This window comes from Aspergillus steynii (genome assembly GCF_002849105.1).
Source record: "Aspergillus steynii IBT 23096 chromosome Unknown P170scaffold_7, whole genome shotgun sequence".
Taxonomy (NCBI): domain Eukaryota; kingdom Fungi; phylum Ascomycota; class Eurotiomycetes; order Eurotiales; family Aspergillaceae; genus Aspergillus; species Aspergillus steynii.
Genome location: NW_020194404.1, coordinates 770,358 through 783,186, shown reverse-complemented (window position 1 = coordinate 783,186; position 12,829 = coordinate 770,358). Strand labels below are relative to the sequence as shown.

The following is a 12,829-nucleotide window of genomic DNA, read 5'->3' as shown; positions in this document are numbered from 1 at the left end:
CGGGGACGGGCGGGATACTTGGGAGTACGGAGTATTGTACTGACACTAGGTGTGGTTTACTGTACTTTCCGGTACCTTTGTGCTGACGGTTGAATACCTCCCATCGGTGGTAAGCCTGAAGGCCTGGACGGAGTAAGGACAGAAATCCTTACTTCTGCAGACTCGAAACCCCGGATTGAATCGACTCTGAAGCATTCCATTTGTCTGAGGACTGCAGGTACACGTAATGTACCGATGGACGTGCAGAAGTACCAGTACTTGCGCCGTGCAGTATCGTCCGCGTAATACGCACGGTACCGCAGTATTGTATCGTAAGGTTCCACAGCGATCGGGCGCAGCCAATGAGTGGCGCGGAATAGTCGCTGTGGCGGTGCCGTTCCTTTGCTCGATTCTTTATCGGCACAACAATGGATTCACTCGTCTTTATTCAACCATTCATTCACTCTCTACTCCTTACCTAGAGAGTTCTCCATAACCTTAATGTCAAGTCAATCATCTGAACCCTGACACTCTACACAGTATGCATAGTGCATACACCCAAATAGGCGAATGCAAAGCGATCATCCGGGGCCATTCCCCTAACGAGCATATAAGCCAACCTGAGGCTGGGCGGTCCACATCGCTCTCCTTAGCTCAGGAGGCGAACTCAATGCGAGTCTGGACCGTTTCGCCCCCAACGAGCGATCGTGCCGTAAGGCCGTCGGGACTTTCTCACACCTGGAATATCCTTTGCTGAAGTACTAACGACTGAGTTCGTCCGTTCCTCCATATAGATCGATTCCCGGAGTAATGCGCTGCCAAATTAACCAGATGCCGATCGACGAATGGACCACTCTTGGACCCGGACTCGAGCTTGCCCATCGAGTAGGTATTATTAGATAGGTACTATCTCGTCCGGGAAATGAATGCCCACGGCGTATATCCCCCGAAGGATGCCACGGCCCTGTCTGCCCGATATTAATTTCTATTTCAATCCCATAGGCAGATATATTCAGCCTCTGCGCCTGGTAGTCTCGACCGCCCTAAATCATGCCACAATATAAACCCCAACCCTAGTCCTTGCGACGTCGTAGTCGTACACCGTGTCCCGGCTCTAAAACGCCGCGTCGGTTTCAGAGTCGAACATTCCGCACGTCAACCAGCCCCTGTTCAGCTGGCTCCATTTCGGCTAGGACTAGTTTGCTGACAGGAGGCTCAATTTAGACCTACCTGGTATTTGGACTGGAGTTGAGATCGAGATCAGGATACTATGTGTACGGAGTAGGTGGAAGTAGATACATCATTAGGGCTGGATATCACATCATCTACCGAGAGTAGACATATGTAATAGGTACCCCGCTCGCATCTCCAACTCCTCTACCTCAGTCACAGACATACTATCTATCGATCAGAGCACCAACTTAACAACCTAAACCATCTACACTAAACGCCGAAAATCAAAATGTCCACCCCCGTGCACTTCGACCACGTCCTCATCCAACTCTCCACCCCAGACTTCCACGCCCCGCCGCCATGGCTGACGGAGAATTTCACCATCCTCGAGGGTGGCACGCACGCGGGTATGTATGCCTCTATATATAGAATTAATCTCCATTCCTTGGAATACACATCCCGCCTGATATATACACTATATACTATACTATATATATCTACACCAAAAATACCACCCACAAATCCATCCCTAGCCAACTACTGAACCCAAACCCAACAGGCGGCGTCACACGCAATAACCTCATCCCCCTCCCCGACGGCACATACATCGAACTCCTAAATTTCGTGACCCCGCCGGCTTCCCGCGCGGACTGGGCCTCCAAGTACCCGGGGGACTTTGCGCTGACGACGCTGCCCCCCGTCACCGCGACGGAGAATTATAACCGGTTGGTGAGCGCGCTGGAACCCTCACCCAATGAGCCAGGGCCAGAGCCAGGGCCCAGAGCAGGAGACGGTGGTCTAGGCGTGACCTACAAGAAGCCCATCCCGGGGGGACGACAGCTCTCGACCGGCGAGGATGTCAAGTGGGAGATTGTAGGGCCGGAGTATAAGAGCGAAGATGGAGGGGCGAGGGGTCCGACAGACGTGCCGTTTTTCTGCCACGACGTGACGGAGCGAAGGGTACGGGTTCCGCGTGTGCCTGAGACGGGTCATCCGTCTGGGGCGGTGGGGGTGAAGGCGATTGAGGTGTTGGTGGGGAGGGAGAGGGTCGGGGATTATGTGCAATTGTATACGTCTGTGTTGGGGGTGGAAGGGGAGGCGAGGAAGGATGGGGACGGGGAGTGGGAGTTTCCGCTGAGGGCACCGGGGGCGGAGGATGTGACGGGGGTGGTGAGGTTGAGGGGGTCGCGGACGGAGGAGGATGAGAGGTATTTGAGAGAACGGGGAGTTGGGGTGAGTGCGTTGGTGATTGGGGTGAAGGGGGGTGGCGAGTTGAGACTGCCGATTGCAGAGTATTATCTTGAGGGACGGTAGACTCAGAGAGATAACTGACAAAACATGTTCATATTCGTTCTATGGAATTATACATAGGTTGTAAATGTTCATTTCCCATCCGGTCCATGCGATCACCAACGGTTCATCCCCTTCGTTAAAATAAGCAATTCCTTTCTGTTCGCTTGGTGATGGCATGACCTTGCTTCTATCATGTCCAAGTTCTGAGCGCATCCTGCGCCGATAAACGTTTCAGTACTCCGGGACTCCAGGTACTGATCCCGACACAAGTATGATTCTCATTCAGGATCAGTATCCTCATACAGAGAACAATGTACCAAAAGCAAAGAAAAAAAGAAGAAAAAATACAAGAGATCCAAGGATCCAAAGAAATTGACACGACGAGACTCTCCAAAAGAGTGCTTTGGTAGTGGCCGTGAAACCAGGGGGTATCGTGATGAATGCCCAATTTGGGAGAACGGCCGAGCCAAGGGGTAGAAAAGAGGGAGCCCCTTTAGATAGTAACCACCGACAATAGCAGCACGTTTCTCCAGAAAAGAGTGATAAGAGTGCGTTGTCCACTAGGCTTGACTTCGCAATCATTTGGAACTGGTCATGGCCAGACCCCGAGTCGCCCCGACAGCCGCCGAAACAGGCGTGGCCGATCGAGTGGGAGCTGCGCTACGGTTGTGGGCCATGTGAGCCCGGACGAGATGGCCGGCGGCCAATGCGGAACACAGACTCAGTTCACCGGCCAGAACAGCGGCACCGACGATGCGCGCAAGTTGACGAGCGTTATCTCCCGGGTTGGTGGGGTGGGCGCCACGAACGCCGAGCAGATCCAGCATGGCAGCTTGTCCCTCCAGGATAGTACCGCCACCGATGGTGCCGACTTCGATAGAAGGCATGGACACGGCGATTTGAAGGTTACCATTAGTGCTGAAGAAAACCCTTCGTTAGTATATATGGTCGGGTGCACCGGGAATGGGGATGGATAACAACTTACTTTTTCATCGTCGTGATACAGCTGCTACTTTCCACGTTCTGCGCGGGATCCTGACCAGTGGCGAGGAAGATCGCCGTGACCATGTTGGCAGCGTGTGCGTTGAAGCCACCCAAGCTTCCAGCCATCGCACTACCGATCAAGTTCTTGCTGGTGTTCAGTTCAACCAGAGCGTCGACGTCACTCTTCAGAACGCTGCGAACGACCTCGCCCGGAATGATGGCCTCGGCCACCACGGCCTTACCACGGCCGTCAATCCAGTTGAGCGCAGCGGACTTCTTATCCGTGCAGAAGTTTCCGGAAACCGAGATGGTGGCCATGTCATCAAAGCCACATTCGGTGGACATGACACTCAGCGCCTTCTCCACACCCTTCGAGATCATGTTCATACCCATGGCATCACCGGTGGTGGTCTTGAATCGAATGTACAGATAGGTACCGGCAAGCGCGGTCTTGAGAGACTGGAGACGGGCAAATCGACTGGTGGAGTTGAACGCGGCAGTCAGGATGCTCGTACCCTCTTCGGAATCAATCCAGACCTTGGCAGCGGCAGCTCGGGCAAGAGTAGGGAAACCAACGCAAGGGCCGCGGGTCATGCCATCACCCGTGAGAACGGTAACGGCACCGCCGCCGGCATTGATGGCCTTCGCACCGCGACTGGCGCTGGCAACCAAGACACCTTCGGTAGTAGCCATGGGAATAAAGTAGCTTTGACCGTCAATAGTAAGAGGACCGGCGACACCGAGAGGCAAAGGCAGATAACCAATGACATTCTCGCAGCAGGCACCGTGGACGAGACCATAGTTGTAGTCCTTGTACGGAAGCTTGGACTTCTCCAAAGAGCTCGTCACAGCCGCAGTAGCCTTGGTTCGGGAGACAACACCTCTGCGGATCTTGACTGCTCTGGTGAAGGCGTCGACTCGACTCATGAGGTCCTCGTTTTCCATCGTCTTTTCGAGAGCGTATCCAGGGATCTTGCCGCGCACGGAGAGGTCAATCAGCTCCTCGTCCGTCATGTACGCAGCGCGCTTTTCCTTGAGCATGACCTCACACTCCTCGGGAGTTCTCGTGGGGCCTTCGGGGCTGTTCAGATCGATCTTGGGGTAAACCTTCGGCTCGGCGGGAGCCACCTTGGGAGCCACTGGAGCAGCCTCGGGTTCCCGGATGCTCCACCGGGCGGCGTTGAAGAGGTACCCGTTCAGGATGATGCTCAGTGTCAAGGCAGCGATGATCCACTTGCTGATGATCGGGTCCTCGACGCTTTTCAGGAGGCTTTCGATGACTCGTCCACCAACCGCGTCCAGGAATTGGTCGGTGTATTCAATGTCGAAAGACTGACCGTCCTCAGGGACGGCGTAATGCACCGAGGGGTATTCCAGCTTGTACTTGACAGGGGGGATGACAGTCACAACGGTTTCCATCATTTGGCTTTTGGCGGAGACGTAGATGGAGTCGAGTCCATTTTCGGCGACCTTGAAGGGGTCGATGGGCGTCGGTGCCAGAACGTTGGAAACCCGGGAGATGATGGGAATGTTCGAGTTGTGGGTGGAGTTGCGGAACGGGATGGCGGACAGGTTGACCACATTGACCAGGACGAAGCCTCCCACCATGAGGATCTTGAAGCGACGGACGTTGCTGGACTTGATCTTTCTTCCGAAGATGCTGGTGTCGCCATCGCTGTCCGAGCTAGACTGGAGCCAGTCGTTGTCGGACGCGACGTTCTCGGCCACCCGCTGGGTGATTCCATCCTCTTCCAAAGCCTTGCGGGTCGCCACATGGTGCTTAATCCGGGTGATCTCAAGCTTGATGCAAAGGATTGTGGTGTAGAAAGTAAAGAGGAGCACGCAGTCGAAGAAGAGGATCCAGGCGGCAAGGAAACAGAACTGTCTCAATCCACCCTGAACACCAGACGCCGCACCGGCGACCAAGATGGCGATCTCAATACAATAGTCACGAACAATCTCAAATCCTTGCTCCTTGACCGCGGTCTGAATCGATTCCTGGATGGATCTGGGAGCCGGCTGGTTGGGGGTAGCCCCCGGGGCACCCTGACGTTTCCGGTCCACCGACGCGTGAAGAACGGCGCGAGTAAGAATGATCGGTTTTTCGAATCCAATGGTAACGACCAGGAAGGGAAGACCCTCGGACAGAAGCAGCACGTTGATCGGCACACCGAGCTTGGTGGTCACGAGGAGACCGAACAGGAAAGCAAACACGCCGGAGAGAAGGACGGTGAATGCCAACCAGGACCGCGAGCCAAGACGACGCATGGAGAAGAAAAGGGAGACGAAGCTGAGATGCATGGAAAGATAACCCAGAGTCATGATGACAATATCGATCGTTTCGGCATGCTGACGGGGGCGTTAGCGACCAATGCACCTAAACAATCAACCAGACAAAAGAGACGGTACCTTAATCAAGTCCACGAAGGAGCTCCAGGCGTCGGTCAACCACAACTGCAGCGACCGGGTCGAGCCAGACGCCGGACCCCGAGCCGCACGCATGATCCATTTTTTCTGCTCGCCAACATCCTCGTCGGCGGAAGGGTCAGGAATCTCCTGCACCGCCTTCAGGAATTCAGGGACCTGGTCGAAGGGAAGAGTATAGGCGAGCGACGAGTCCTGGGAGAAGGGCGAGAACAGATTCGGGGTGTGAGGAACGACCGTGGCGGAGGCGTTGGAGGGAACGGGTACTTCATCCGCAACGGGGGCAGTGGAAGCCGATCGCGACAGGGAATCCGGGAAAATGAAGGTGGCCAATGCCAGATGCTGGGCGACCTGCCGCAAGAAAATCCACGCGGTTAGAATGGCACGAGCAATAAGCTTATCTATTTATTTGTTTGTGGCTTCAATTGCAAACTTACCTCGACCTCATTGTGTGTCAACGCGTCATCCACCTGCCACTTCCACGAGGTACTCTCGCCTAATCGGAGGTTCCTGCTGCCCTGGAGAAGGGTGTCGACATCCACTTGGCCGGCGACATTCCGGGGGTTTCGGATCGGATCGAAAATGCTGCCCTCGATCAGACCGACGTAGGTAGTGCTGGCGAGCAGTGCGACGACGACAATGGTGTGAATGGGATGGAGACAAGCACGACGGGAAATAGTTTGCAGGACATTGGTGACTTGACGCTTCAACCACCCCGGTTCGGCCTCCTCGCCGTCGGCCGGGCGAAACTTCCGCGGAATCAGAGTCGCAGCCATGTTGGATGGTCGGGAGGGAGGAGGAGGGGGAGGAGGAGAGGAGAGGAAGAGGGAAAAGAAGGGAGGGAAGCGGTGTGGGCCGCGAGATTTAAAAGAAAGATAGTCCGCTTGATACTATCGACGGCCCGCAGGGGGGTTTGTCTCCCTATCGGAACGACCGCCACAGAGGGTTTGCTTTCGCCTGTCGTCTTTTCTCTTTTTTCAGCAGACGAGACCGACGGGTGTAACTGCAAAGGTCCGGTCCCACCGTGACATGGACGGGAGAAGCCAATAAATAAATACAAGTCAATCGTCAGGGCTGGGGAAGGAGAGATTTGTCGGAGGCGGAGCTGTAAGAAAAAGGTTCACGATGGTCCCGTCAGCATCACGTACGAACTCCTCCATCCGTGGAATCCCCCAGACAGAAGAAAGCTTACCAGGGTTGAATCCGGTCGAGCTCGTGTTGAAAAATCCAAGGAGTTGGAGGTCAGACCGACAGAGTCCAATGGCCACCAGAGCAGGACCAGCTGTTCGTATACTTCGTGGACTTTTTTTTTTTTTTTTTTTTTTTTTTTTTAATTCAATAGAAAAAAACCCAAAAATACGCGATACCGGGACCCCTTGAAAGCGCAAAACGGCAAAGGCTTGTGCCACGGGGGACGCCGGCTTTTCTGTTGTTCCGTCGAATTCTGCCGCCTGGCTCAGCCACGGTCCTGCCAGCCAATCACAGTCTGGCCTGCTGGGCAATTAGGTAAGGCGGTAGGTCGGTGCGGGGACTAGCCTCAGGCTGCACTGGCGTTGGGTCCGGCTGGTATCACCGAACAGAATCAAATAATAATGGGTGGGAAGTACTGGTCAAAATTCCCATCAAGTCAAGTCGATATGAAGAATGAAGAAGGAAACAAAAAAAAGTTGGGATGGCGGGGGGTTAAAGCCATAAGTAAGCCGTCAGCCGTCAGCCCTGGGCAAAGCCAGAATATTTTTCACCCTGGATTATTCTTGTCTACCGAATTTTCTTATTCTGAAAAAGAAAATTTTTTTTATTTCCTTGAGTCGAGGTTGTTTGTCTGACACCCTACGCTCCGTTTATCGGGAAGACACTAATTCACACTAGCTCAAGGACCATCGAGCCTGGGACTGGGTCACGGAGGGACGGTGTACGCTTACTTGCTGTCTGAATGGGCACCGGCAGCTCCGCTTTGGAGACTAATTCTGGGAGCGAGCAGAACAGGAAACAAGGGATCCGCCGTTACAAAGTACATTAGGGCGAAAACAGAAGGCAGGATGAAAACAAGGGATACCAAGAACAGTGGCAATGAAGTGGCTATTCCAACGTAGTAGGAGGCAGTGGCAGCGGCATGTCTTAATAGGATTACCTTAACCGGTTGGGGCTCCATGCATGAAGTCTTCTCGAAAACTATAAGGAAGGGGAGGTGCATGAGATCAGATCGAAAACTCAACAGACAACAGACATATTCCGCCTTACATGAATCGTTGATCATTGCCTTGCGACACGTCGTCCCCATACCACACCCGGCGCAGACTAGGGGGGAAACCTTCACCGCTGCCTCTCTCTGGTTCGAACGGCATGTTGGCTTGGTCTAGCTTCGAGGGATGCCTGGAAACTCTTCGAACGGGACAGAGCCGCCACGTTGATCCACGACGTCTTGCACCATCAACCCAAAGAGGGATGGGGAATGCCTGAGCCACCGACATGACTTATGAAGGTATGACGGAAGGCTCAAGGGCTCACAGACCTATCAGCTATCAGAGCTTCTCGGCGGGACTTCCGGGTCGCTCCAATCCCGTCAGTTCCTGGTGATTCTGGTCTTTTATGTAACCGGGCTCCATGGAGAACCGTAGTTTTGGAAGGTTTCCCATTCCCATTCGAGCCGATCAATTTTTGCCATCCTCGACAAATCGCATTCTGCACGCTGAATGGCAGGTATTTCCCTCGCCCTCCGACCCGGAGTGGGACAATTCCTTGCAAGGTGGGCTCTGGGAGCCACTGAGCAGCCGTGATTCATCGGAGATAACGCTGGCTATACCCACCTTTCATCTAATCAATCTCCCATCGCCGGTCAAGGGTCTCCATTCTGCTCGGGCTTCGTGTCTCGCTTCGGAGGTCTTTGCCTGGACAGGCCTCTCAAGCTAAAACAGTTCGTGTTTCTGGTTGGGTTCCCAATTGCACCTCTTCTGTCCTGGTGGTCTCCTCGATCACGAACAAAGCCGGCCGAGCCTCGAGTCGCCAATCATGATTAAGGTGAAATTAGGATTTGCGTCGTCATGGCAAGGATAGCTTAAAGCCGTGTGACTTTGGACCAGTTAACGGCGTTCTGTGAAAATGACGCACAGCGAAACCTAGCTCGAGGAATTCAGGCCGCAACAAAGAGGGTTGGGTCCCGCGGGCGATTGTGGTGCGGGTGGACAATATGGACCGGATTCTGACAACAATAATAATGCGGAATCCAGGGCACTCCGAATGGAACCGTTCCGAGCTCTGGCGAGTGACCTGCAATTCTGCAAGCGATTCAGGCCGACAGCCAAGCTAACTGGACCGACGGTGGGGATTCTCGTCGGCGCCAAGCGACAGTTGAAGAAAAAGTACCCCGAAGCATTTGGAGACATGAGGGTGACTCCTCTGGGTTCACCTTTTTTTTTTTTTTTTTTTTTTTCTTTTCTGTCTCTCTCAGAGCCGTCTACTTCGTATACTTCTCTCTGACCTCATCCAAAGCTTGCTGGCAGTGTTAAGCATATTTAATTGCAGTGGCCCGAGACTTTAATTCTCCCGGACTATATCCCTCCCGATGCGGCATGAGTCCCAGATTAATTCCACTTTTAATTTTACTTTCATTGTCTGTATGGTTTCTCCCTCGGGCTAATCCCTTCACCTGACGACGGCACACGACATATTGTAAACTGCTCCTGTGTCGATTGGCGCCGTGTCCTTGGAGAGCGTGGGGCTTCGATGTTTCGCCTCTACATGGGCGCTTGATTGCCCAACGTCCGGGGACCATGGTCATCTTCATTTCTAAATTTGACCACGATCTTGATTGACGGGGTGTGGATTCTTCACCTCAAACAGACTTCAGGCCATAGACCGTGAAGACTCGATCTGCTGCCGTCTGCCAGATCTCTGCCATGCGGCCGACAGCGCTTAAGGTGCAACATCAGCGCCAATCGGTGCGCTGCCTGACCAGGATGGCCGGTCTTTCTGCAACAATCAAGCTCCCCCGTTCCGTCATTGACGCCCGAAATAATGAAGAGCTCTGTCTGAAACCCGTAGGCGCCGTTACTATTTGCAGACTGCTGGATTCCTGCAGGTTGCGCTGATTGATCGATTGCACCCTGGACGTCCCCCGGAGCTCTCGACCGACTCCATCCTAGAGCCTCCATCTCCATCCCTTCGCGCCATTGGTAGATACTTCTAGGTCTCTAACGATCTAACCCAGCGAAGAGATAGGAGGTGATCGACTGATCTGGATCCGTAACACAGCGGCATGCAGAAGCTGCTTGGACTATGACGCCGACCCGGTCAGCGATTGGTTGACATCCTCTGTTTTTAGATCTGCGTCATTCACTCACCTTGACTTGGCGTCTCGCGAGACATGCTATTCTTCTCTATTGACCCTGCTTCTATAGGCGTGTTTCGTCTATTGACTCGAATACCCAATCTTGCAGACAGCCCGCCGCCATGGGTCTCGATTCATTTGATTTAAAACTGGCGGGATGTCTCCTGGTCGAGGGGAGAAGAGCCAGAAAACAGTCAAAAAAAGACCCCCGAGGTCACAAACGGACATTCCCTTAGTTCCCTTGGAACAATCGCTTTCTTTTCATTGTCACCATCGGACTTTCCCTTCCTTTGATTCCCCCACACTGACAGGTGCCGGCACCGTCCTCATAACAAAGAACATATACTGGAGAGTGCCAGGAAGCTTGCTGAAGCCCTTATGTCTATTTAAATCGCTGCTGCCAGTCCATCAACTCTTTTATTGTCACCACACACACCTGAACTGACTTGACTCAAGACTTTCTTGAAAAAAACTTCAACCTTCAATTCTCAATTTATCATACTCCGCTGGTCGGTTTTATTCGCTTATCTCGTTTTTACTACTCCTCAACAACCGATCAATCAAACGCTATCATGGTTAAGCCTGGAGTGAAGGGGCTGACGCTCTTTTCTGCCTTGGCTGTTACTGCGAATGCCCATACTTGGGTAGAGCAGCTCACGGTCATTGCACCCAACGGAACTTTTATCGGAGCTGCAGGTTACCCGCGTGGATATGTAACTCACGAATCGGGTGACGCCGCCATGACTCACCTGCTGTCGTCAACGGGTCCTATGAACCTGACCGATGTCTCTGGTGATATGTGCATGGACTCGCAGAAGAAGCAGGTCCAGAGCGAAGGGTATCCTCGACTGCAGGCAGCCCCGGGAGATGCCATCGCCCTTCGATACCAGGAGAACGGCCATGTGACGCTGCCCGAAGCCCAGGAAGGCAAACCTGAGAATCGCGGGACGGTGTATGTCTACGGGACCACGGAACCCAAAGAGAACGAGCGACTGGAGACCATCCACAAAGTCTGGAACAAGGAAGGCAGCGGCGGCGACAAGCGCGGCGTGCTGCTGTCTACCCAAGACTTCGACGACGGCCAGTGCTACCAGATCAACGGCGGCAAGATCTCCAAGGATCGCCAGGCCAAGTTCCCTCACGAAGCGGACGAGTTGATGGGCGCCAATCTGTGGTGTCAGCAAGATATCAGGTTGCCCGAGAATCTCCCGTCGGACAAGCTCTACACCCTCTACTGGGTCTGGGACTGGCCGACGGCTCCCGGCGTGGATCGTTCCTTGCCTCGCGGAAAGCAAGAGCTTTATACGACCTGTATGGACGTGCAATTGACCGGCAAGTCCGACTCGAAGGAGCATGCCCAAGCCAAGTACGTCGACGGCCAATCATTGAACAGCGCCGCGGTTAAGGCCCGGTTTGTCGGAATCATGGGCTCTAGCTTTGACGTTCCCACCAACGGCGAGGGCGGAGATGCCAGCAGCACCTCGCAAGCCGCGGAGTCGACATCCCTCCCTGCGACATCCGCTCCAACCCCGACCGGATCCTCGGATGACCAGGATGAAGGTGACGATGGGGATGAGAGTGACGAGACTGGCGACGGTGAAGAGGAAAGCAGCTCTTCGCAGCCCGCAGTATTTGCAGAGTCTACTCCTACACCTGCTCCGACTCCGACTCCAACAGCAGCATCGCGTCGGCTGGTTACCATGACCACATTGATGACGATCGTGAAGCACGCCGAACCCAGTGGTTGCTCGGAATCGGATTGACGAGATGATACCCCTTGCATGTACACCTATCTGGGCTAGCTTTGTCTTGGAGAGATTGTGATTTTTCTTTTATTTTGTTTTTCTTTTTCTTTTTTTTCCTCCCTTCAAATGAAACTTGTGTATGGCAGCCAAGAGATGCGCCATTCATTCTTTTGCATTTAGTATGTTAGGGTCAGGAGGGCCTGGCCTGTATTTTTTCTACTTTTGTCTTTTTTCCAGTTCAGGTTTCATAGCTGGACAGGATTCCATAGCATAGCGACGAGATATGTCAACATTGTGAGATTTAGAGAAATTAATTTTGCTGTAGAAGTAGACCGTAGCCATCGGAGGCTGGCCAGCATACTCCATCGGAGGGAAAGTAAGGAAGGAATCAGGCAGCAAGCGCCCGAGAAGGCATGGCGCCAGGCATCCGCAGGTGAAACACGCTAAACGCCAGCATCACGTGCAGGCAGGGAAAGCCGCCGGAAAAAGAAGCACGATGGAGATGCTCTTCTGTTGGTCTCTCCCCATCCAGTTCCAATTGCTGCTCACGATCTCCCTCTGCTCTCTCATTCCCTGTGACCCGGCATCTGCGGTGCGCTGCCTACAACTGCATCCTCCGTATTCAAGGTTGGCAACCGCAAGACCTCAGCGAGCTCCACCTGCCGACTGCGCCTCGTTGATCCTTAACGCTTCGGCTGCTCTTCACACTGTAGGTAATCTCCGGCACGCCTTTCTCGCTCTCGCCCTTACTCCCTCTCCACCGTCCAGTCCAGTCCAGGGCCTACCTACCTATCCTGCAGGCGTTGTCATGCACTCCGATTGATGCCCACCCCCTCTTTCAATCTCTTCTGCTGCTTCCTCTCCCACAACCCCCCCCTCTTCTGTCCTTGCTCTCCTCTTTTAG

General features: G+C 53.7%; 4 protein-coding genes across 4 annotated transcripts; 2 read left to right on the top strand and 2 right to left on the bottom strand.

The window, feature by feature from the left end:
* Nucleotides 1–1,099: 1,099 nt before the first annotated feature.
* On the top strand, nucleotides 1,100–2,530 carry P170DRAFT_466846 (uncharacterized protein; the record flags this gene model as incomplete). Its single annotated transcript, XM_024852445.1, has 3 exons — nucleotides 1,100–1,559; nucleotides 1,712–2,360; nucleotides 2,524–2,530. The coding sequence occupies exons 1-3, from the start codon at nucleotides 1,442–1,444 to the stop codon at nucleotides 2,528–2,530; spliced, it is 774 nt and encodes a 257-aa protein (XP_024700867.1). The 5' UTR covers nucleotides 1,100–1,441.
* Nucleotides 2,531–3,023: 493 nt separating this feature from the next.
* On the bottom strand, nucleotides 3,024–6,629 carry hmg1 (HMG-CoA reductase; the record flags this gene model as incomplete). Its single annotated transcript, XM_024844648.1, has 4 exons — nucleotides 3,024–3,363; nucleotides 3,431–5,778; nucleotides 5,839–6,204; nucleotides 6,291–6,629. 4 exons carry the CDS (start codon nucleotides 6,627–6,629, stop codon nucleotides 3,024–3,026), a joined length of 3,393 nt encoding a protein of 1,130 aa, XP_024700866.1.
* A 990-nt stretch (nucleotides 6,630–7,619) lies between these two features.
* Nucleotides 7,620–8,080, bottom strand: P170DRAFT_439309 (uncharacterized protein). The gene is made up of 3 exons (XM_024849808.1): nucleotides 7,835–8,080; nucleotides 7,723–7,765; nucleotides 7,620–7,666 (listed from the first exon to the last, which is right to left on the bottom strand). The coding sequence occupies exons 1-2, from the start codon at nucleotides 8,003–8,005 to the stop codon at nucleotides 7,751–7,753; spliced, it is 186 nt and encodes a 61-aa protein (XP_024700865.1). The 5' UTR covers nucleotides 8,006–8,080; the 3' UTR covers nucleotides 7,620–7,666; nucleotides 7,723–7,750.
* Nucleotides 8,081–10,711: 2,631 nt separating this feature from the next.
* On the top strand, nucleotides 10,712–11,610 carry P170DRAFT_389500 (uncharacterized protein; the record flags this gene model as incomplete). Its single annotated transcript, XM_024845867.1, has 1 exon — nucleotides 10,712–11,610. A coding segment is annotated over exon 1 (858 nt), but the record flags the coding sequence as incomplete, so codon positions are not given.
* Nucleotides 11,611–12,829: the final 1,219 nt, after the last annotated feature.

Excerpts from the sequence above, each read along its gene's own strand:
- P170DRAFT_439309 (XM_024849808.1), bottom strand. The coding sequence starts at position 8,005 with ATGGAGCCCCAACCGGTTAAGGTAATCCTATTAAGACATGCCGCTGCC.